The sequence below is a fragment of the Tamandua tetradactyla genome, chromosome 5, assembly GCF_023851605.1.
Source record: "Tamandua tetradactyla isolate mTamTet1 chromosome 5, mTamTet1.pri, whole genome shotgun sequence".
NCBI lineage: Eukaryota > Metazoa > Chordata > Mammalia > Pilosa > Myrmecophagidae > Tamandua > Tamandua tetradactyla.
Genome location: NC_135331.1, coordinates 84,109,540 through 84,135,429, shown reverse-complemented (window position 1 = coordinate 84,135,429; position 25,890 = coordinate 84,109,540). Strand labels below are relative to the sequence as shown.

Genomic DNA, 25,890 nt, shown 5'->3' with positions numbered 1-25,890 from the left:
TTTCTGAGACTAGTGCCATCATCCCTGAAGTGCTCTGTAGTTGCACTTCTCTGTAGGTCAGATATTACTGTAGGAACTGCTGTCACTGAGCTGGAATCCTTAAACACAATGGAGATGACTGGATCCCAAGTTGGCAGAAGCCAGGTGGCAGCACTTAATCACCAAAGACAAGGTAGACGTGGCTATTTTAATAGACAGCAAACTCAAAGGAGAGTCAAAATTGTGTGTCTCACAGAGATTTGTGGTATTAGCTTGTAAATCACAGGGTACCTAGAAATGCAATAGAAGGGCAGTCTACTAAATTCTTGGTTGGGCTGCATAAACAAAAGAGTTCTAGTTCAAGTGAGCAGAAGTCTAACCTGAATTACAAAAATGCAGAGTCATGGCCCCTTAATCAATTTCCAGACTTGAGACAACTTACACCCCAGAGTCCCTTGAATAAAGGGGAGGCCAGGGCCCTTTGGGGGAGGACTGTTTTACACTGCCACAAGTCTATACTGTTAGTCTTCCTCCAAAGCTTCCCCAAGGAGACTGATGGCCTTTTACCAGAGTAGCTGTGCATTGGGCAAAGGAAATGATCAGATATTTCAGGGATTATTAGACACTGGTTCAGAAGTGACATTAATTCCAGGAGAACCAAAACATCATTCTGGTCCACCAGTCAGAGTGGGGGCTTATGGAAGCGAGGTGATCAGTAGAGTTTTAGCTCAGGTACATCGCACAGTAGGTTCAGTGGGCCCCCAGACCTATTCTGTACTTATTTCCCCAGTTCCAGAGTGCATAATTGGAATAGACATAATGAGCAACTGGCAGAATTCCCACATTGGCTCTCTAACTCATGCAGTGAGGGCTATTATGGTGGGAAAAGACAAGTTGAAGTCACTAGAACTGCCCCTACCTAGCAAAATAGTAAATCAGAAGCAATACCAGATTCCTGGAGTGATTGCAGAAATTATTGCCACTCTTAAGGACTTGAAGGATGCAGGGGTGGTGATTACCACCACATCCCTATTCAACTCTCCTATTTGGCCTGTGCAGAAAACAGATGGGTCTTGGAGGATGACATTGGATTATCATAAGCTCAATCAAGTGGTAACTCCAATTGCAGCTGCTGTTCCAGATGTGATATTATTGGGCAAGAAAATCAAATGCATCCCCTGGTACCTGGTATGCAGGATCTGGCCAATGCTGTTTTCTCAATAGCTATTAGTAAGGGCCACCAGAAACAGTTTGCTTTCAGCTGGCAAGGTCAGCAATATACTTTTACTGTGCCACCTCAGGGGTATATCAACTCTCTAGCCCTATGTCATAATCTTGTCCACAGGGAACTTGATCGTTTCTCCCTCCTAGAAGACGTCACACTGGTCCATTATATTGATGTTATCATGTTGATTGAACCAAGCAAGCAGGAAGTGGCAACTACTCTAGTGCCAACTTACTAGTAAGGCATTTGTGTGTCAGAGGATGGGAGATTCCAACAAAAATATAGGGAACTTCCACTTCAGTGAAATTCCTAGATGTCCAGTGGTGTGGGGCATGTTGACATATCCATTCTAAGGTGAAGGATAAGTTGCTGCACCTGGCCACTCCTATCACCAAAAAGAGGGACAAATGCCTAGTTGGTCTCTTTGGATTTTGGTGCCAACATATTCTTCATTTGGGTGTGCTACTCTGACCCATTTATCAAGTGACCAGAAAAGCTGCTAATTTTGAGTGGAGACCTGAACAAGAGGAGGCTCTTCAAGAGGTCCAGGCTGCTGTACAATCTGCTATGCCACTTGGCTGTATGAACCAGCAGATCCAATTGTGCTGGAAGTGTCAGTGGCAAATAGAGTTGCTGTTTGGAAACTTTGGCAGGCCCCTATAGGAGAATTACAATGAGGACCCTTAGGATTTTGGAGCAAAGCCTTACCATCTACTGCAGATAACTACTCTTCTTTTGAGAAATAGCTTTTGGCCTGCTACTGGGCCTTAGTAGAGATTGAATGCTTAACCATGGTCCACTAAGTTACCATGAGACCTGAGTTGCCTATTATGAGCTTGGTGCTGTCTGACTCACCAAGCCATAAAGTTGGGTGTGTGCAGCAGCACTCTATTGTAAAATGGAAATGGTACATATAAGATAGGGCCAGAGCATGTTGTGGCCCTGTGAAATAAGACACACAGATGGACGTGGACACTTGTTGCAATCTTTCAGCAACCCCTGCGGAATGATTCACGCAGATACATAAGACATACAAGATGACTGCAGCCCCGAAGATCTTCAGCTGCTTTATTTTATATCCTTTCTCACAGCTCTTTTGCTGACCAAGCCTGCTTTTCAGTATATTACTTGTTACATACAAGAGATAGCTAAAAAGACCTTGGGGCTTCAAGAAAAAACAAACATTCTGTTCCTCTCAGACTGTCCTCCAAGTAAGCAGATAACAGTCTCCACAGTTTATTGCTAAGGCCACTCTGAAGCCAGCCACTCCCAGTAAATTCTGCAGGTTTTCTATTAACTCTTGGCTCCTACAGAGCAGGTCCTGAAGGTCCAAGTAAGTTACATGGGGAAGTGGCCCAAATGCCCATGGTCTCCACTCCTGCCACATTACCTTCTCTTTTCCAGACCAGAGCTATGATAGCCTCTTGGGGAGTTCTTTACAGTGAATTGACTGAAGAAGAGAAAACTAGGGCCTGGTTTACAGATGGTTCAGCATGATATGCAGGTACCACCCCAAAGTGGACAGCTGCAGCACTACAATACCTTTCTGAGGTGTCCATGAAGGACAATAGTGAGGGGAAATCCTCCCAGTGGGCAGAACTTTGAGCAGTGCACGTGGTTGTTCATTTTACTTGGAAGGAGAGCTGGCCAGAGGTGCATTTGTATACTGACTCATGGACTGTTGCTAATGGTTTGGCTGGATGGTCAGGGACTTGGAAAGACCATAATTGGAAAATTAGTGATAAAGAGATCTGGGAAAGAAGTATGTGGATAGACCTTTCTGAGTGGGCTAAAAACATGAAGATATTTGTGTCCCATATGAATGTGCACTGGAAGGTGACTTCAGCAGAGGAAGGTTTTAATAATCAAGTGGATAAGATGACCTATTCTGTCTATACCAGTCAGCCTCTTTCTCCAGCATTTCTTGTCATTGCCCAATGGGCTCATAATCAAAGTGGTCATGGTGGTAGGGATGGAAGTTATGCATGGGCTCAGTAACATGGACTTCCACTCACCAAGGCTGTCTTGGCTACTGCCACTGCTGAGTGCCCAATCTGCTAGCAACAGAGACCCACAGTCAGCCCCTGATATGGCACCATTCCCCAAGGTGACCAATTAGCTACATGGTGGCAGGTTGATTACATTAGGCCACTCCTTTCATGGAAGGGGCAGCAATTTGTTCTAACTGGAATAGACACATACTCTGAATATGGGTTTGCTTTCCCTGCATGCAATTCTTCTGCCAAAACTACCATCTGTGGGCTTACAGAATGCCTTATCCGTTGTCATGGTATTCCACACAGCATGGCTTCTGATCAAGGAACACACTTCACAGCAACTAAAGTGAGGGAATGGGCACATGCTCATGGAAATCTCTGATCTTACCATGTTCCCCAGCATCCAGAAGTACCTGGATTGATAGAACGGTGGAATGACCTTTTGAAAACTCAATTACAGTGCCAACTAGGTGGCAATACCTTGAAAGGCTGAGGTAATGTTCTCCAAGAAGCTGTGTATGCTCTGAATCAGCATCTGCTGTATGGTGCTGTTTCTCCCACAGCCAGCATCCATGGGTTCAGGAACCAAAGGGTGGAAATAGGAGTGGCACCACTAACTATTACCCCTAATGATGCACTAGGAAAGTTTTTGCTTTCTGTCTCTGTGACCATGAGCTCTGCCGGTCTTTGGTTTTTGTTCCAAAAGGAGAAGTGCTTCCGTGAGGAGAAACAACAATGATTCCATTGAACTGGAATCTGATACTGCCACCTGGTCACTTTGGGCTAGTCATGCCCCTGGATCAACAAGCCAAGAAGGGGATTCCATTATGGTCTGGGGTGTTTGGCTCTGACTCTCAGAGGGAAATATTACTGGAACTACACAATGGAGGTAAAGAAGAGTTTTCTTGGAATATAGATCCCCTAGGACATCTTTTAGTACTACCATGCCCTGTAATTAAAATCAATGGAAGACTGCAACAACCCAATCCAGGTAGGACTACCAATGGCTCTGAAACTTCAGAAATGAAGGTTTGGGTCACCCCACCAGGCAAAGAACCATGGCCAGATGAAGTGCTTGCTGAGGGTAAAGGGAACATGGAATGGGTAGTGGAAGAAGGTCATGGTAAATATGAACTATGATCACATGATCGGTTACAGAAACGAGGACTGTGATGCTGTTTTGTTCATGTTATACTACTTAAGTTGTAAGATATCAAGTTTAAGAATGAATACTACCCAAGGACTTGCACCCTATTCTGGAGAGATTTAATGTGTTTTCAGTAATATGCAGCACAGTTGAGTATTGATTGGTGCAAGAAAAAAATGTGTTTTATGTTTTTTTTTTTAATTTAGTATGGTTTAAGGTGATATGTATAACTGCCAAGTTGACAAGTGGTGGACTGTCATGGTCAGGTTTGTGTGTCAACTTGGCCAAGTGGTCGTACCTGTTTGTCTGATTGGGCATGTGCTGGCCTGTCTGTTGCAATGAGGACATTTCATAGAATTAAATTATGATCATGTCAGCTGCATCCACAGCTGACTCCATTTGTAATCAGCCAAGGGGAATGTCTTCTGTGATTAGCAATGCTTAATCTAATCACTGGAGGCCTTTTAAGGAGGATTCAGAAGGGAAACGCTCTCTTCCTGCTTCAGCTAGGGAGCCTCTCCTGTGGAGTTCATCCAGCCCCTCCACTAGAATCATCAGCTTCACAACCTACCCTGTGGATTTTGGACTCTGCATTCCCACAGTTACATGTGACATTTTTATAAATTTTATATTTGCCAGTGTTTCCTGTTGATTCTGTTTCTCTAGAGAACCCTAACTAATACAAATGGATATAACACGTTTATAGTCATTTTTCTGTTGGAGGACATTGAATTGTTTCCAGTTCTTGGCCATTATGAATCATTGCTGCTGTATTTTGATCTACTTAGGAACTAAGGCTTGGCTAACAGGTAAGAAGCTGGTGGAGGGGTTTCCTGTTCAAGGTACCTCCTTTTCTATAGGAAGGCTAGCAAGGATGCTCTTTGCAATCACAGTGTGAAAACATGAAAACCTCAGAACTTGGAGATGAATTTGAGGCTCTGAATCAACACCATAGACATCTTTAGTCCGATGGAGTTGTCTTCTAGCACAGAAACCTTCAAAATTATTATTATTATTTCTATTATTGGAGTGAGGAAAATTTAAGGAAGCAAAACCTCCATTATCTTTGCCTCCATGCTCATGCCTACCACAACCCTTTCCCTGATTCATTCCCCCCTCTACTTTGTGTAGACTTCCCTTTTTCTTTTACAATCTAGGGACACCTTTATTCAAGTTTCATTCTTAAATAGCCCCTCTGTTCTCTCATTGGCTTGAGGCTCTGTAAAGCACTCCTACTCTTCCTGACCCCAGAGCCTTAATTCTCTTTTCTCAAATATCCTCCCCCATTCTTTCCTTGTTTTCTCCACTCCTATTCATTTCAGCCTCCTCGCTTGCTCTCCTGTCCCCCTCTTCTCTTTCTTCCCCTGTCCTCTCCGTGCTATCAAATGGTTCCCTTCTTTTATCTGAGTCTCAGTCAGTGTCCCAGGGCTTTCCGTTTTTCCCCCCTCCCTCTTGGTGATAATGCACATTGAAATCACCTGCTAAGCCAGGTGATTCCTTGGAGACAGGGGCTAAAATCACCAAGCTTGAATCTCCTACATATCCTAGAGGGGCCCTGACGGAGAAGAGGTGGAGTCTTTCAGTGGAACTGAGGCATCTCCAGGGCAGCAGTGGTGTGTCCATGCCAGGAGAGCCTGGCCTTCTCTTGCTGGGTTGGCAGGAGCTGAAAATCAGTCTATGTGAAAGAGAATGTACACGTGAGACTTTCACAACTCTCAGTGATAAAGCAAAAGAACAAACAACACTTTTTTTTTTTGGTGTTTTTAACTTTTTTTTTATTAATTAAAAAAAGAATTAACAAAACAATTAGAAATCATTCCAATCTACATGTACAATCAGTAATTCTTAATAACATCACATAGTTGCATATTCATCATTTCTTAGTACATTTGCATCGATTTAGAAAAAGAAATAAAAAGACAACAGAATAAGAATTAAAACAATAATAGAAAAAAAAAAAACCAAAAAACCTATACCTCACATGCAGCTTCATTCAGTGTTTTAACATAATTGCATTACAATTGGGTAGTATTGTGCTGTCCATTTCTGAGTTTTTATATCCAGTCCCGTTGTACAGTCTGTATCCCTTCAGCTCGAATTATCCCTTCTCTCTTTTTTTTTCTTTAATTAATGGAAAAAAAGAAATTAACCCAACATTTAGAGATCATACCATTCTACATATGCAATCATTAATTCTTAACACCATCACATAGATGCATGATCATCATTTCTTAGTACATTTGCATTGGTTTAGAAGAACTAGCAACATAACCGAAAAAGATATAGAATGTTAATATAGAGAAAAAAATAAAAGTAATAATAGTAAAATCAAAACAAAACAAAACAAAACAAAACAAAAACCTATAGCTCAGACGCAGCTTCATTCAGTGTTTTAACATGATTACTTTACAATTAGGTATTATTGTGCTGTCCATTTTTGAGTTTTTGTATCTAGTCCTGTTACACCGTCTGTATCCCTTCAACTCCAATTGGCCATTATCTTACCCTGTTTCTACCTCCTGCTGGACTCTGTTATCAAGGACATATTCCAAATTTATTCTCGAATGTCTGTTCACATCAGTGGGACCATACAGTATTTGTCCTTTAGTTTTTGGCTAGACTCACTCAGCATAATGTTCTCTAGGTCCATCCATGTTATTACATGCTTCATAAGTTTATCCTGTCTTAAAGCTGCATAGTATTCCATCGTATGTATATACCACAGTTTGTTTAGCCACTCTTCTGTTGATGGAGATTTCGGCTGTTTCCATCTCTTTGCAATTGTAAATAACGCTGCTATAAACATTGGTGTGCAAATGTCCGTTTGTGTCTTTGCCCTTAAGTCCTTTGAGTATATTCCCAGCAATGGTATTGCTGAGTCGTATGGCAATTCTATATTCAGCTTTTTGAGGAACCACCAAACTGCCTTCCACAGTGGTTGCACCATTTGACATTCCCACCAACAGTGGATAAGTGTGCCTCTTTCTCCGCATCCTCTCCAGCACTTGTCATTTTCTGTTTTGTTGATAATGGCCATTCTGGTGGGTGTGAGATGATATCTCATTGTGGTTTTGATTTGCATTTCTCTAATGGCCAGGGACATTGAGCATCTCTTCATGTGCCTTTTGGCCATTTGTATTTCCTCTTCTGATAGGTGTCTGTTCAAGTCTTTTTCCCATTTTGTAATTGGGTTGGCTGTCTTTTTGTTGTTGAGTTGAACAACCTCTTTATAAATTCTGGAAACTAGACCTTTATCTGATATATCATTTCCAAATATTGTCTCCCATTGTGTAGGCTGTCTTTCTACTTTCTTGATGAAGTTCTTTGATGCACAAAAGTGTTTAATTTTGAGGAGTTCCCATTTATTTATTTCCTTCTTCAGTGCTCTTGCTTTAGGTTTAAGGTCCATAAAACTGCCTCCAGTTGTAAGATCCATAAGATATCTCCCAACATTTTCCTCTAACTGTTTTATGGTCTTAGACCTAATGTTTAGATCTTTGATCCATTTTGAGTTAACTTTTGTATAGGGTGTGAGAGATGGGTCTTCTTTCATTCTTTTGCATATGGATATCCAGTTCTCTAGGCACCATTTATTGAAGAGATTGCTCTGTCCAGGTGAGTTGGCTTGACTGCCTTATCAAAGATCAAATGTCCATAGATGAGAGGGTCTATATCTGAGCACTCTATTCGATTCCATTGGTCGATATATCTATCTTTATGCCAATACCATGCTGTACAAACAACACTTTTATTGGCATTTCCTCACAATGTTCTCTAGATGTAGGTGATGTTTAGTCTTAAGAACAAAATTAAGGAAGAGATGAGGCAGTCATTCAGAAGCAGAAATGGCAGGGTCTGCCATCTCCCTACCACGGGGTGTATGTAGATCTGGTAGATGTCTTTCTTTCTGCCCCACTCCCTGTAGGAGCCAAGGGTTAAAACAAGACCTGCAGAATTTGTTGGGAGCAGCTGGCGTTAAAGTGGCAGCAAGAAATTGAGGAGATGTCATTTGCTTAATGGAGAACAGTCTGGGAGAGAGAGAATGTTTGTTTTGTCTTAGCCCCAGGTTCTTTGTGGTCATCTTAAGTAAGCACTCCGTATTCTCACCAGGTGCATGCGTACTCTTTGTCATGTGAACCCTGCAGTATATAAGTAGGAACCATTTAAGAATAAAGTTGTCTGGTGTCTCTGGTCTGTTACTGCTGAGCTTCAGACCCCCTGAACCCATCTGTGTCTGTCTTTCATTCTTTCTTTCTCATCATTCCTTAATATCCTTCGAGCTCCATTTCATAGGAAGCAACAACTCCCCATATCTTCACCTCACCTCATTGGCCCCAGAGAGCTAAATCTCCTAGGGAGAGCCAGCCAGTCCATCTGTGCTGGTTTGAAAACATTAATGTACCCCAGAAAAACCATGTACTTTTCTTCCTCATTCAATATTGTTTAGGGTGGAACACTGATTAGATTGTTCCCATGGAGATATAATCTACTCAATGTGGGTATGACCTTTTGAGCTGCGACTCTGCCCATTTAAGGAATGTCTTGATTAGTTTATGGAGTCCTTTAAAAGGGGAAATATTTTGGAGAGAGTTCAGAGCTGACAGAGTCAACACAAGACCCAGATGTTTGGAGATGGAAAAAGAAAACATCCCTGGGGAAGCTGTTTGAAACAAGAAGCCAAAGACCTGAGTAGACACCAGTCACATGCCTTCCCAGCTCACAGAGGTATTCTGGACCCATTGGCCTTGAGTCAAGGTATCTTTCTCTGAATGCTTTAGTTTGGACATTTTTACAGCATTAGAGCGGTAGACTTGCAACTTAATATATTCCCTTTATGAAAGCCAACACATTCGGTGGTAGAATGTTTGCCTTTCATGCGGGAGGCCCAGGTTCAATTCCCGGACCATGCACCCCCCCCCAAAAAAAGCCAACCCATTTCTGGTATATTGCATTCTGGCAGCATTAACAAACTAAAACACCATCTTAGAAGCCAGAAGACTTAAGAAACTCTATTCTTTATTTCAATAATAATAATAATTTACATTTTAGGTTCTATCTTTTCATAATACAATAGAATAACTCTATAATGGTCCCTCCGCACTGCCAGAGTACCCATAATGTTGATTCTCCAAATGCTATGGCTTGAGTTCCATTATGTAGTATTTATCTCTAGGTCTGTTTCAGTTCATCTGTACACACATACTGTTTCAAGATCTTCCACATATTCTAGGCAGAAGAGTCTACAACCTCTGGTTCAATTCTGTCTAACAAACATTACTGAATATAGCATTTTTATTTGGCTCTGATACTTTAAAACTTCCAATGCAAACCCCATTTTTCAAGCTGTTTATTTTTGGGGAGCTAAAAAAAGATTAAAAAGAGAATGCTCCATGTGCATATTATTTGTGGTTCCACTGGGAAAAAAATCTGTGAATGATTTCTCAGTTACCACTTTAGAAAGTTTCCCAACTACTGCAAGGGCAGCGGTGAAGAAACACTGTGATTCCCTATGACAATTTTTATTTTACCTTTTGAATCAATGTGCTTTTATATAAATGGGGAGTAAGACCCAGACAGCAAGGGCTAGACTGGTGTTTGCTTAGGGAGAGAAGAGTTAAGAAAGCTCATGTGAATGCCATCAAATTAAAAAAACAATGATGGAGAACACTGGTCTGGGCAAAAAGCTTCAGTTCTTTGGTTAATATTCTTGTTGTGGAAAGGGAATGATTTCTTAGTTTGGGCCCATTATATGGCCCAAAGTGGATAGATCCCTTGTGCTCTCTGCTGTTTGGATTCCAAACAACTTTTTGACCTGTTAATTGGTTTCTTAAAGAAGGTGTCTGGAAAACTGGTCCCATTACTCAGGCCGGGTATCTGTCCATTCAGTAGTGGTCATCATTCTGGCTCTAAATTAGCCTTTTGTGAAGTCAGTTTTAGTAAGTCAGTCACTTCATTAGTGTCTAGTCACTGGTGAATATATTATCAGTCATATTCTAGACATGTTGAGGCTGATGCAACCCAAGGCTTTCCTGAGAGAGAGGTGAGTTTTAACTTCTGTTCTACCTCATTCCCTCCTGTGGTTAAATGTCTAACTGCATTCATGTGTGTCCCTCTACTTTTGTTTCTCTAAAGATAGCAGGAACATCCATGGCCTTATCTCCTGTCCCCTCCTGTTCCTTACAGTGTCTCTAACTGCTTGGTGGCAAGAGCAGCTTCTGAGAAGAGTATGGCTTAGGTTCCCAGCCCCCTGCCAGGTGGCATTGTCAGTCCTGGTTGTGGGGAGAGGAAATATGTTCAGGAAATGCTATTGCACATGCCATTGGAGGTGAAGGAGTGGTGATGGGGTGGATGAGGCAGAGTGATAACATCATGTATTCCTGCAGGGTTGTGGGATTGAGTGGTGAGGAGGGAGACAAGAAAGGGAAGCTCACAGGGAAGGGAGGAGAAGGGTCTGCATGAGAGTGAGAAGAGAATGGTGATAGAAAAGAGATGCTGAGCAGTGGAGGAAGCAAAGGTTTACTAGACCATGAGAAATGCTTAGTATAAAGCACATGTTGGAACCTGGTTAGGCAGAAGAAAGGAGGAATAGAGGATTGGGTGGCATCTTTGAAGCCTGAAGTCTGCACCTCCCACCTCTGCTCCCAGAACAGCAATTCAGGAAACTCCTGAGCAGCAAGCCAGGTCAGCTTTTCCTTGTTCTTCCCCTTAAGTCTCCAGAGGACCCAGGGCTCCTGTCTCTCAGCATCACCATTGCTCCTGGGTTATGTCCTTTCTCCTCCACTTCTTTCCTCCTCTCACTCTTTCCTAGTCGACCCTGGCTGGTAAGAGTTAAGGCCCTAGAGATGGAGAGAGGCTGACGGCAGACCTTGGACACACACCCACTCCCATTTCCTGATCTGAGCCAGAGCCTTTGTCTCTGTTCAGTGTCCATTCCCATGTCCTATATCCCTTTCCTGGCCCCTTTTGTAAGAGCCTTACCTTCTAAGCTCTGAAGTTCTTTCATAGTGCATCTTAGAGAGCTCTAGGTGAGGGAAGGTGAAGTGGGGGTACCAGGACGCCACCTGCAGGATCTGATGGGTGGAATCAGTGAGTGCCAGCTGTGACATGAGGTTTGGGCAGGCGGTCTGCTCCCCAGCTCTGAAGAGTAGCTGGGCCAGGGAGCACAGATGCTGTTCTCCCAGTGATGTGAGTTTTTCTCTAGGATCCTTTTTCCTCTTATCTTCCTCTACCCAGTGCCTCAACCTGGGCACTCTCCTCTCGACTTTCCCTTCCCCCAACTTGGTGCAGTCACTTTCTACTTCAGTTCTGCAGAGAGGGGTGGGGGTGGGCTGGGGGGCAGGAAAGGAGGATGCCTCTGGTAACAAACATTGTCAGAAGCTGGGGACATCCTTTAGAGAGTAGATTCTCTGGGAACAGAGAAATTAAGGACAGGAGGCTGGAAAGAGGACACACTAGGGAATGGGGATGCCAGTTCAGGAAGAGGGGATAAAGAGGGCCAGAGATTGCTCAGGGGCAAGGGCAGGACTTGTGGAAGGTAGAAATATGAATAGGAGAGAGAGTCCTTGGTGTCAGGTTCAGGGAAGTATAATGGCATGGCATCTGAAGATTGGGATCTCTTTATCTTCCCTAGATTAATTTGTCTGTACCTTTGTACTCCACAGGTAAACCATGACATCCATGCCCTCTGCAACTGGGGTCCAGGTGAGAATGTGGCCCTCTGCTGTCCTTTCCTTCTCCTCTTCTTTTCTACCTGTGGGGTGTGTATGTGTGTTTTCATTTTCCTTTTTGCCTTCTAGAGCTGTACTTAAGCATTTACTTTGCTTCACTCTATTTCTCATGCATGCTCCCTTTTTTTCTCTCTGAATCCACAGTTTTGATGGAAGTCCCAAGATGAAGCTAGGTGAGAAGAATTCATTCATTTGAATACTCAACAAAGTAGGGCCAAGAAGAGCACAATGGCAACAGGTGCTGGGTGGGGGCAAAGGAGATCTGAGTTCTGGCTTTGCCCCAGGCAGCTGTATGACTTTGGACATATTTTAGCCTCTTTAGGCCTGTTTTCTCATCTCCAAAATCACAGAGTTGGGCTGGATGAACTCACTTTTCTGCTCAAAAACCTTAAGGACTCTGTGATGCCTTATTTCTATTTATTAAATAGCACTGGGCATTTTATTTATACTCTGCTTTTAGTCCCTTTTTCTCTCTAGGTCACTCTGATTTTATCTGCTTCTCATGTCATTCTCCTTTCCTTGTATCTTGCAAACCTCTCCATCTCTGAGTGTCTTCCATGTTTTCCAGTCTATTATGAGACTCAGTCTTGGATTCCCATGCAATTCCAAGGGCTGCTGATATTCGAGGGGATGGCAGTGCATTTCTGCCAGGAAGAGTGGAGGCATCTGGACTCTACCCAGAGGGCCCTCTTCAGAGACGTCATTTGGGAGAACTACAGGAATCTGACTTCTGTGGGTGAGATTTAATTTCTCTTCCCTGTTTCAGAAGGCCCATTTTTTTTCATTAGCTGTATATAGATTTTCAGCATTATTTAACAGCAGTGTCCCCACTGATGCTCCCACCCCAAACTCAGGGGTTACTGAGCAGGAATTAATTGATGTTAGAGTGGTCTGAGTATGCAGTGTGTTTTTGATTATTATTACACCCAAATAACTTTATGGAAAGTCAAGGTATTTATATAGGGCACTTAGAACATTGAGTAGTAGCTCTATATAACTCTTTGTAGAAATCTAGAGTCTTTTAAATCAGCAATATCCCTTAATTTGCTAAGGATATTCAGAAAACCATATAAAGGCCACTATAAAAAAGTCCTTGGGAGACTTAGTCACTTGTGTTACTCAGACCAGATCCCACAAATTTATTAGCACAAACAAGTTGTCACCAGGTTTTATAAAACAGGAGAGGCTTTCCTTCATATTTCCCTTTTCTTTACACCTACCTTTTTCATTCTTTTAATCTACATTCCCTCTTTCCTCCTTCCCTTATGTTTTCTCATTTCTTCTTTTCTTTCTCTCATTCCCCCACATTTTCTTCTCTTTTATTTCCTTTTCTACCTTTTTACCCATGAAGCTTTAACTTTTCTTCCTACACAAATGCATAAAATGCTCCTTTTTTCTCCATCACATTTTTTATTACAAACACATTTTTATTTCCTGAGCAGACTAATGGGCTGTAATAGCAAACCCAGTTATACTAATGGACTGTGTAAAATAGAAAGATCTGGGATTGGGAGATATGGTCTTGATTGGGGAAGTGAAGACTTCTGTGTCATTCACTCTTCAGGTATTTGTTCCACTCCCTTTATAGGAGAATAAAGGAAAAGATAGCCATAGATAATTCAGCCAGAAATGTTTGATCTTCTGATTGAGTTAATAGGATTCTTATTTCCTAAACCTGAGCTGACCTTACAATTGGAGCAAGATGAGGAGCAATGGATTCCTGAAGCCTTAACACCACCTGATCCAGGGCTGATTTTAACATTTTCTGCAGGTGAGAGGGCTGGGTCTAAAGTGGAGTAATCAAGCAGAAGGGAAGGGTTTGTTGGGTATTTAGTACTTGGGGAAGGGAGGCAGTGAGGAGGAAATAAGATCTACTCTCTATTTTCCCTTCCTTGGTTATACATCCTTTTACCTACCTACTCATCCAGTTGTTAATAGAGGGGGTGTTCAACTTTTACAACCACACCCCTTTACCTTTTGTTGTTTCCTTCCTTGCCAGTCCCTATGCTTGGAGGCATTTAACACGTATACCTCCTCACCCTGGGATTGTTATCCTGCATTCAGTCTCCCATGCTGCCCATATAGCTTCTGATCTGCAGGGTTTATGTATACCTTACAGCTATCTCTGAGCCCTTCAGAAGAGACTCATCTGTCCTTATTTTATATCCTAAACATCCATATCGCATTGTGTCCTAATTCTTACTCTGTTTATCTAGCAAGCATTTATGGAATTTACCATGTACTGGAGCTGTGTACTTCCTGAGTTCTATCAGCATGTTCTAAGAAAGATGCCATTTGGAGTGTGAAGAATTGACCCCAGTAACTATTAATAGAGATAAAGATGATACCGGGCTTCTCATCTGCCGGCTTTTCAGTTTAAAGAGTTCTACCAACCAGCTCACTGTTAGTTGTGTCATTTTAAGTGTTTCCTACAGAGCAGCCTGTTTGGTCGTGAGTTTCTGCGCATTTGGATTTGTTCCGAGGGTACAAGGGAAATGCAGTGGTTTCTCCTATCCCTTCTGGGTAGCCTTGTAAATTTTTGAAAATTAAAACATATGTTTCTAATTACAAATGTGATGCCTGTTCATTGTAGAAAAGGTGCAAAATATAGAAAGTGTAAAATTTTAAAAATACCCATAATCCCACTATCAAGATATAACTTCTCTTTATATTTGGCATATTCCTTACAGACTTTTAAAGAAGTTCACTCAGTAGAGAACTAGAGACACTCTCCATCTTTTTTATATAGCTCAAAATTTCTCTAAAAATGAGAATGTTAGGAAGATAGAATGATAATAGGAAGATAGAATGAAAGCACCCTCTGCTTCTGGAAGAGATGTTTTGGGCTTTTAAAATAAGACTGTCTACCAAGCTCGGCTCTTGTACTTTTTGATTTTGACAGTGGTGCCCAGTAGAATTTTGAGACTCACTTGAACTTGAGGCTGTTGGGTTGTTGTATTTCAAACTATGTGCGTTTGAAACTTTGGAGGTTTTCAAAGCCCACATAGGTTGCCTTGGACTGAGTGTTGGAGTAGGTCTGGGGAAGAGTTGTTCCTATCTTGAGAATATGGAACCAGAGAGGTCTGGTATCACTGGCAGGTGCTTTGGTGCTATGGCTTGGGAATAGCAGAGGGAATAGCACTTCATGGCTCTCCTTGGTCACTGACAGTATTGTTTCAGCATCTCTGATTTGCCACACATGTGAGATCATGTTGAATGAATGGTAAATACATAGATTGTCCTTCTGCATTGTGTGTGTACATGGGTCTTTTTGTGCATGTGTCTGTGCCTCATATTGAAGAAGAGAAGGTTGTACATTTGATGACTTGGTTCTAAACAGCTGAAAAACTGTTCCACAATCACAGGCATACCCTCTCCCTATTGTCCACAAACAGAATCCTAGGTGTCCCATCCTCATTTATAGAGTTTACTGTACATGTAAATCTACTAGCGTGAATGTGTTTATAATAGTATAGTTACATGTGCATTTCTATGTTGTTTTTGTTTGGGAGACACAGGGCACATGGATAGGTTTAGAAAAACTCAAGACCAAATTATTCATATTATGTATAGTAATTGCCAGTCTACAAGCTAATGGGAGAGCATAATTTCAAAGGCAATGCAAGACATGGATAAGACAAAATAGCAAAAAATAAAAAAGTAGTTTCTATTTGGTTTTGGAAAATGGTTACTACTATTTTAAAAGTAAACTTACCAAATCAGCCAACAACATTTTCTAGGCATATCTGAGCATCTCTTATCTCAACATGCTTAGAATCAAAATAATAGTAAACCCTTGTGTATTATTTACTCGGTGTTAAGAATCAAGTACTTCAACATATTAACTCATTATATATTTATAACTATCGTATGAGTTAGATATTATTATTATTATCACTCCTATATTTTTTCAGATGGGTAAACCAAAGTATAGAGGAGGTAACATACTTGTTGAAGATCTTATAGCTAGTAAGTGACAAAGCTGGGATTTGAATTCAGGCATTTTTATTCCAGAAATTGTGCTTTCGTCTTCTAAGCTAAATTGCCTCTCCACTCATATTAAACATAAGCTAAAGATGATTGTGCTGTTGAACTTCAGGGTAGAAGTATGTTATGGAAAATCTTCCATGTTCAAATTGAATTCGTCATCTACTTTTTATGATTAGGAACCTATGGATTAGTAGGGCCTTGGATCTAGGGGGAAAGAACTTGTAAATTAAAAGGTAAAATTACTTCCTTGTATGTAGGAAAATTGTGAAACAGAATTGATGAAAGGAAAGGCTACATTTGGAAGTCACACAATTTTTTTTCCAGTGGCTCTTCTCTTAGGGTGTCACTTGGATGGTGCTTTGCTATTTTTTTGAAATATTGGTCTTCAAATATCAGATACATTGTTACTTATTTGAAAAGAAAAAAAAAAACTCCAGAGCCAGAGAGTAAACATTTTAGATCAATTTCTGGTTAGGGATATCTTCATTCCTGCTTCTGACTATGGTGATTGGAGAAATGCATCAAATTTCAATGTTCTGTCTGCAGATATGTCAATTCCTGAATTATATGTGCTGGTACAAATATCTAGCTGGCACCCTCTTACCTCCCTACACCCTAGTCCACCCATCCAAAGCAAGCCTCACATGTCCTGGAGTACAAATTCATTTTAATTCCTAAAATCATATAATAGAGCTAAAAGGGATCTTACAAATAGGCTTGATGCATATTCAGTATTTGGGAAAGGGAGCTGCCTTCCTCTCTTTGGTTACTAGCAAATATAGAGATATGCTACAAAACTAACAGTACAATTTATATTACATATATATATGTTACAGACCTAATGGTACATATGTTACATGTTACAGACCTAACAATACAATTTTAAAATTGTTACAGACTCAATAGTACAATTTTATAATAATTGTTTTACACCATTATCTTTTAAATAGTTAAGAGAAGAAAAGTGAAATATATAATTGTACTGTTTTTTATAATTATATAATTATACGTACTTGTGCTTTTGTTTCTTCATGTGGACTCAGGTTATTGTCTGGTGCCATTTTTTTTCAGCCTGACTCATCTGCTTTTATGTTTCTTCTAAGACAGGTTTTCTAGCTATAAATTCTCTCAGACTTTGGTTATCCGGGAAAGTCTTTATTTCTCTTTCATATTTAAAGACTAGTTTTGCTGGATATAGAATTCTTGGTTGACAGTATTTTTTTTCTTTCAGCACTTTGAATATGTCATTCCATAGCCTACTGGCTTCTATTGTTTCTGATGAGAAGTCAGCTGTTAATCTTATTGTGGTTTCGTTGTACATGGCTAATCATTTTTCTCTTGCTGTTTTCCAGATTTTGTTTCTCTTTGTCATTCAGCAATTTGACTGTGGTGTATCTAAGTGTTGGAGCTAAGGGTTAAAACAAGACCTGCAGAATTTGTTGGGAGCAGCTGGCCTCAGGGAGGCAGTGTTATGTAGAGCAGTCTGGGAGGAAGAGAATGTTTACCCCAAATGGTTATGTTAAGTATGAAGGAAGAGAGCACTGAAAGATAAGCTCTCTGTTCCCTCAAGAAATGCATGCATGCTTTTTGTCACCCTGCAGTATATAAGCAGGATGTGGATAAGAATAAAGTGGTCTGTTATCTGTTGTTTGTTAAAGTTAAGCTTCAGACCCCCTGAACCCATCTTTCTTTCTTTCTTCCTTCCTTTTTCTTTCTTTCTTTCTCTTTCTTTCTTTATTTCTCTCTCTCTCTCTCTCTCTCTCTCCCTCCCTCCCTCCCCCTCCCTCTCTTTCTTTCTTGTCATTCCTTAATATGCTTCGATATAGTTGTGCTTATCAACTCTAGAATTTCCTTCTTTTGGTAATGTTTATCTTCTTATTGATATCTTCTTTTTGATGAGATATTGTCACTATACTTTAAAAATATTATTTCATTCTCCAATTAGGGTTTTGAATACATTTATAATGGCTGCTTTGAAGTATTTTTCTACTACATTTGACATCTTCTATTGATTGTTTTATTTTGTACATGGGTCACACTTTCCTATTTCTTTACATGTCTCATACTTTTTTATTCATAACTGACCATTATAGATAATGAATCAACTTTTAATTCTGGCCTTTCTGCTCTGCCAAGGGTGGTGGGTTTTGCTGTTTATTTGTTTAATGACTTGCCTGGACTAATTCTATGGTGTCTCTTTCCTTGCAGGGCATGGTCATTAAATGTCGCTGCTCAGCTTTTTGTGAATTTTCATTTTCCTTTTTAAGCTTTGCTTCATTGAGGTCTCCTCTAGGTCAGCATAACTTATTGGTTAGCCAATGATTGTTGAAGGTTCTGCTTAGGCGTTTTGAAACAGTAAGTCTTCCACCCTTTATTGATGGATCTGTGCATGGCTTGGAGAATACATTCAAAGTACGGGCAGTCTGTACATTTGAGTTGGCTTTTACCTTCTGTGTTTGCAAGGCCTCATATTCAGCCTGAGGGGAGAAGCTTGCCAGTGTGTGTAGCTTTGCACATATGCACTATCTTCCAGACCACAAGGCATATGTATGATCTTATCAAAGCTCACTATGGATTTCTTGTTCTTCAGATCTCCCTCATAAGTCTCCACGTGGCCTGCAGGTTTATTGCTACCCTCAACCAGTATGGAAATCACAGGTTAGCTGAGATGTTGGCCTTCCTTCTCTGATTGTTTGCCTCTGAGATTGCCCTTTTTTTAAAAAATATATTCCTTCTTCCTCCCTCTTTCTCCCCCCCTTCCTCTGGTAACCTCTAATCTTCTTTCTGTCTTTGTGAATTCGCTATTTCTATTCATCTCTGATATGTGATATACAAATTTTGTCCTAATATGTCTTCCTTATTTCACTGAGTGTAATGTTTTCAAGGTTCTTCCACTTTGCAGCATGTCTTATAACTTCATTTTTTATGGCCTAGCAATATTCCATTGTGTATATGTACCCATATTTTGTATATCCATTCATTGTTGATGGAAATTTGGGTTGTTCCCAGCTTTTGACTATTGTGAATAATGCTGCTGTAAACACTGGTGTACAGATATCTGTTTGTGACCTTGTTTCACTCTCTTTGGGAATAAGCTTAGAAGTGGGATTACTGGGTGAAATGGTAACTCTATATTTAACTCTTGTAGAATCACCATATTACTTTGCATAGTGGTTACACCATTTTATATTCCCTGCTATTGTTTTAACATTTATACTGGGCATGGGATTTTCTTTGCTTTGTTCCAAATAAAGTCAGCCATCTTCCTGTTGGCCTTCATGGCCTGCCTTTCCCTGGCAGAATTTTGGGACCATGACACCAGTTAGTGATAAGAGCCAACCTAGGTTAAAATACCACAGACTTATTGCCTTAACAAGTTTATCAATGTTTACCAATATTCTTGAATAAATGTTTGATTTTTTGGGTGCTGTCTTAGTTTGCATGAGCTGCTATGACAAATAACACACACACTGGTTGCCTTAACAACAGGAATTTATTGTCAAATAGTTTTAAAGGTTAGAAGTCCAAAATCAAGATGTCAGCAAGGCCATACATTCATCTGGAGTAAGTAGTGTTCCAGTGATGGCAGTCTTCCATCATATGGCAATCTCTCTCTCCTGTCTGGCTTCCTCTGACTTCTGACTTCACTAACTGCCTGCCTCTAAATTTCCTTTTTAAAAGGTCTCAGGTCTTTTGGATTAAGACCCACCTTGATTCAACTTGTCCACACCTTAACCCTAACTAGAAATAATAACATCTCTAAAAGGTTCTAATTACAAATGAGTTCACAGCTAAAGGAATGGAGATTAAACCTGAACATATCTTTTGTAGCATACATGATTCTATCTCCAACAGATCTTTTAGTTCAATTTCCTGAGTCCTTCATGGTTGCTTCTGACAAATTTATCCGTGTTATTACTGCTTTTTAGTGAGAATATTTGTTGCGTACCTCACTCAGACATCCTGGAATTCCCTTGCTCCAAATAATTCTAAGTCAAGAGAATTAGTTAAACTTGTTAAAGCTAGAAAGAAATAATGTCATACTCGTTCTACTTTTGGATTGTCTTGAGTCTCTAGTAAAATGCTAGATCACAGAGCTTGACATTATTGTGGACATCTTGAGGGTGTGTGTCCCTTTATCCCTTTACTTTTCCAAGTGGTGCTTAATTATCCTAACAGATCTTTAAGTATGCCTTGCCCCCCCCCCCCCCCATTTACAAATGAGGAAAAAGGCTTAGAGGTAAAGTGATTTTCCCAGTGGGTCAATGGCAGCCTTAGGAGTGGGGCGCAATTTTCTGATTTGCACAGTATTTCATTTTCATTCATCTCTAAACTTGGTCTACTCTCTCCCCTGCAGGTGACACACTGGAAAACCCTCACCTGCCGATCAAGAGCTGCAAGGCTGGGGACCTCCAGAGACTCCTTTTCCCTGCTCTGTCCAGGAGAGACGAGGCTTCCGGGGAGCCTCCTGACAAGGTTCTTTATTGGTGCACCTCAGAGGGCAAGGAGCTGCTCCCCTGCGCTGTGGTCGACCGTCCTTGGCAACCCCTTTCTCCGCCGGACCCGCCCAAGCCTTGCCAGTGTCCTCAGTGAGGCAAGGGTTTCAGCCACCGCTTCAACTTCCACCGTCACAGACGCAGCCACAGCGGCGAGAAGCCGTTCCAGTGTCCACAGTGGAACTGGAGCTCAGACCAGCGGTGAGCGACCCTTCTGGTGCCCTCTGAACGGGAAGCGCTTCGGCCTCAGCTCGGACTACATGCGCCACCGGCGCACGCACACAGGCGAGCGGCCCTGCCGGTGCCCCCAGTATTCCCGGAGTTTCAGCCGCAGCTCGGACCTGGCCACGCCCCAGCGCGTCCACACCGGGGAATGGCCGTTCAGTTGCGCCAACTGCGGCCGCAGCTTTAGCCATAGTTAGTCGCTGCCTACGCGCACCAGCGCGTCCACACGGGCGAGGGGCCCTACAGGTGAAGTGACTGCGGCAAGTGCTTCTGCCTTGGCCAGCACCTTGTCAAGCATCCACACGGGCGAGAAGCCCTACCACTGCGGGGACTGTGCCAAGTGTTTCAGCCACCGTGCCAATCTCATCACGCACCGTCGCTTGCACACTGGTGAGAAGCCCTACAAGTGCCCGGACTGCCGGGAGAGCTTCTGCCAGAGCTCGCATCTCATCATTCATCAGAGGGCGCATATGGGTGAGTGCCCTTATCGCTGTGGCAACTGCGGCAAGTGGTTCAGCAGCCGCTCCTCCCTCCTCACGCACCGCAGGGTCCACACGGGCGAGAAGCCCTACGCTGTGGCGTATGCGGCAAGAGCTTCAAAGAGAAGACCAATCTCATTATGCACCAGAAGCTGCACAGGGCGGACCGGTGTCGCCCCGTAGCCCGGCCCGGCCTGGGGCTGAAGCCTGAAGCTCTTCTCTGAGGCCGAGATGCGCCCCATCGTTGGGAGATAGGGATGAACCCTGCCCAGGAGCCTAGGCCCCGACTTCGCTCCTTTCCAGTGAGAGTCGTCAAGGGAAGATTTAGGATCATAATAGAATTGGAGTGGGTTGGGAGCTGGAGTTGAGTTCCTCTGGGGAACATTTCAGGGATGTGCTTGGCCTCAGGCAAATACTTGAGGCTGCACGGTGACTAAATGGGGTTTCTGGGACCCCGACCCCTGCTCTGCTTTCCTCTTCAGATTCTTTCCTTTGTCCGCCAGAAGTGTGCGGAATTCCTGAGAACATCAGCAAATCTCTGGATGTTTGGGTTCCCAGGGAATTATCGGGAAGCAGAAAATAGGGAGCAAAAGGATGACAGGTGGTATACAGCTGGGGAAAAACAACATCTTTAGAGTTTTCTCATCACTCTAACTTGGTATCATCATATTCTCTAGAGTTTTCATGCCCAGCCCTAGTGGTTTATTGGAGCCCCTGGTCTTCCTCATGGCTGATATTCAAAAGGAAGGAGAATGTGACCCCCTTTAAAGTGGTCCCCACCATGTTTCCATCCCCGAAATAGCCTTCTGTGCTGTGCAGCTCAGGTTCCTTCCTTGTATTAGCCCACCAACTTGCTCTCTCCTAGCTCCGCCCAAATCTTCAGCTTTCAATTAAGAAGTCAGAAAATTCTGCACTTCAGTGGCACAAGGAATGGGATTTTCATTATATTTACAGTTTGTATTTCCCTCAGTGGTGGAATTTCCTACCCAGGCTTCCTAACTGTGGTTGGAATCTAAGTGATTAGAAATTTAAAAACAAACACACAAAAAAACCCACTTCTCATCTTTCAAGGTCGAAGTCAAACACAGGTCTCAGCGACCTCAACTTCCTCTTGAGCACTTAATATTTCTAGTTGGAGAGGCATCAGAGGGATAATGGCGGTGGAAGCACCTTTCTTTTCTCTCTCCCTCTCTGGAAAATCAGATTTTGGGGAGGTAAAAGTTAATCCTAAACATCACCTGCCGTATGTCCTGCAGGGTGGGGCAGCCCATTTCTTTCCTTTACAAAGTACTATTCACAATGAACTGCCTTTTCCCTGTAAGAAGAAAGCCACACTAAAATTTGTGGTTGGTAGAGGCCAGCTTATCTCTTTCCAGGTGAATTATTTGGATCAACCTCACTTTCCTGCCCTGTCTTTGGGAATTGGTTTAAAGCTATTGTTTATAAACACTTTTAGCTGGCTTTCTAATTCTCCTAAATTTTTCAAAAACTTACCAATTTTTGCACAGAAGCCTTTTGGTTAGCATTGCTAATAGAGCGCCTATGCTCTCAGGATATCAGAATTGTTATACCACCTTGTGGCCAAGATGGGTAACTGCACCTTTTTCAGTACTGAGTAGGAGGCTCTCATTAAATTGTCTGTTGTCCCAGTAAGTCATCAGGGAAAGCTCAGAAAAGTGCTAGAAAACAAGGAAAGTGATTCTCCCTACTTATCCAATAGGAGTCGTGTTGTTGAGTGGGGCAAAATTGTGACTTGGGCAAAGTAAGGTTTAGCCACTTACCTATCTTTGGGATCCTTCCTTTTTGTCATTATTCCCTTCTGACCTGTCTGGGGTCCAAGTCCTATATGAGCCTTACTCCTAGATCTAAATGATAAATGGCTCAGGTAATGCACTCTTTCAGAAGTTCTTGAAGTAAAAAAAATAATATGTGGCTCAAAGAGAACAGCTTTTATGAATCTTTAAGAGTGGAATTTCAGGCACCTTGTCAGGCAGTTGTATTAATATTTTTAATAGATGTGCCTGGTTTGCAACCTATCATGTTGTTAGGGGGAGCCACCTTTCAATAACACCATGGTAGCTGTTGAGCCTTTCCCCCTCTTTTGAAGAGCTCATCCAGGTGTGGAGCTGATGACCCTGCCTCGGATGATATTTTGTAGATTAGTGCTGGTTATTCTAGGAACGTTGAGAGTTCACCAGAAAAGGAGGTGGGGAAGAAAGCACACTGAATTTGGGGAAGAGGTATCTGATTCATTCCTTCAGCTTTGAAGGAAGGTGGATCTTAGCTAACCAAGGACCCCTCCAATACATGGCTCCTCCATATGTCTTTTCCTTCTTTCCTTTCCTGATAAGCACATGAATATCTACTTTCTGCTGCAGTTTCTCTGTGAATAAAAGAAACAGAAACCTGTCTGCCTGACTTCTTTTAGGGTGGGGATTATCATTTTGAATTTAGGAACTTGTTGCCTATTTTGATTGGTGTTTGCCATGCCAATCTAGTGAACATACTTACATCTGGCCATACTAATATTTACATAGTTCAAAACCTTTTGATAGTGACGGAAGAGAAGGCAAATTCATCTCAGTTTTCTATTGTTCTTTTTTAAGAGAAGTAGTCACAGGTATAGTGGGTCCTTGAGGGAAATAGGCATAGAATGGTGGAAGTGAGTCCAAAGCTGAGCTCATCTGGCCTAGCCCTTCAGCATTTTGATGATGAAGCTGACAACCATAGAGGTAATGGAAGAGGTTTGCTCCAGGTCACGTAAGCCTTCAGTAGCAACCTGGAGATGATAACTCAGGTCTTCAGTTTCAACCCAAGGTTTTTCCCACTTACTAATTCTTCTTCTTCTTCTTTTTTTTGTTTTTGTTTTGCACATTGATGGCTCTGAATCTTGTTTCAGAAAGACTTAAATGTATCTTACATAAATATGAAGAATGATGAGAGAGGCTAAACAGGGGAAAAAGTAAAATAGGACAAATAAGGTGAATCCAGAAACCAGGTATGAAGGTTAGGTTCTGGTGTCAACTTGACCAAGTGATGATGTCTGGTTAGGCAAGCACTGGCCTGACCGTTGCTGCAAGGATATTTTATGGCTAGTTCATAAACTGGAAGACTGGTGTATTAAATCATCAGTCAGTTGTTTGCATCTGTGGCTGATTACATCTACAATCATCAAAGGCGTGTCCCCCACCAATAATATAATCCAATCAGTTGGAAACTTTTAAGGAATTTTAAGGAAGAAGAGAGACTTTTCATTGGAGCTACAACTTCTATGCCCTGTGGATGTTGGACTCTTTCATTCCCACAGTTGTGTGAAATGCCATTATAAATCTCATATTGACAGATACATCCTGTTGGTTCTATTTCTATAGGGAACCCTAATATACCAGGTGGGTATTCCAAAAATTATGCTATGAATAAATCCACATTTCCTGGAAACGAGTTCCAGATTTAACAGCAAGCTTACTAGCTGCCATACAGAAAGGGAAAAGTGACTGCTTAAAAAATTTCTTAAAAAGTTAAGCATACAAATTCTCTATGATCCAGCCATTCTACCCTGAAATATTTACCCAAGAGAAATGAAAGCATACAAAGACTAGTACACAAATTTTCATAGCAGCTGTATTTATATAAACAAAAATGATATAATCCAAATGTCCATTAATAGGTGAATGGAGTAAGCAAATTTTGTTATATCCATATAATGGAATAGCACATGGCAAGAAAAAGGAATGAGCTGTTGATACACACAACAACTTGAATGAATCTCAAGATAATTAGGCTTAAGGAAAGATGTCAGAACAAAAAATGTACATACTTTGTGATTCCATTTATATAAAATTTTAATTTTAATGACAGCAAATCAGAGGTTATTTGGGGATGATGGATGCAAGGAAGGATGGAAGGTTAGAATTACATATGCCAAAACTTATCAACTTCTATACTTTAATATGTCCTATTTGTTAATAATGCTTATACTCCCATAAAGCTATTAGAAAAAAGTTCTTGCTTATATGGCAGGAAAAGTACAGTTATTCCTATCGCTGAAGTGTGAGAGAAAGTTCATATTATTGTTTCTTGTAATCTTCCTCACTGTGACAGAATGCCAGTGAACCATTTGGCATGAGAAATTCCATGAAAAATATTGTGGGGTGGATGGAGACAAAGAAGAGGTGGAAAATAAGGCCTTTTAGGTTTGCAGCTCTCCACTGGTCTGCTTTAACCTGGGGATATGATTTTAGATTATTAGAAGAAAAACTGTATTGCCAATTCTTTAGGGCAAACTCTTCTTAAATACTCTTCTTCTCAGTTGGGATTTTGAAAAGGACTAAGGAGAAGTATTTCTGAGATTTTACTCATTGATATAAATATACAGACCATAGAAATATATTAGGGACTGGATGAATTTCGCTTGAAAATCAATGTGCCAGACAGCTCGTATGACTCCAAGGAAGGGCTTTCTGCTGCTCTGTGGGGTGGGCGAGGGAGTAACCACTTATCTGTTCACTTCAGTGATTTGAGTATTTCCCTACTTTGCATTGTTCTCTGATAGTTTAATGGGAATCAGTGTTATTTGCCCAACAAGACTGCATGCACTATCTGAGTAAAATCAGCTCCCTGTATTT

General features: G+C 41.5%; 1 protein-coding gene across 1 annotated transcript in view; it reads right to left on the bottom strand.

The window, feature by feature from the left end:
• The window catches only part of LOC143683181 (putative olfactory receptor 2I1), a 33,371-nt gene extending 21,344 nt beyond the window's left edge, over positions 1 to 12,027 (bottom strand). The window contains exons 1-3 of the mRNA XM_077159397.1: positions 11,995 to 12,027; positions 11,327 to 11,676; positions 11,097 to 11,184 (exon numbers count right to left, since the gene is read on the bottom strand). Coding sequence (XP_077015512.1) covers positions 11,097 to 11,184; positions 11,327 to 11,676; positions 11,995 to 12,027 — 471 coding nt within the window. The remainder of the gene's footprint in view (positions 1 to 11,096; positions 11,185 to 11,326; positions 11,677 to 11,994) is intronic.
• Between the last annotated feature and the right edge of the window lie 13,863 nt (positions 12,028 to 25,890).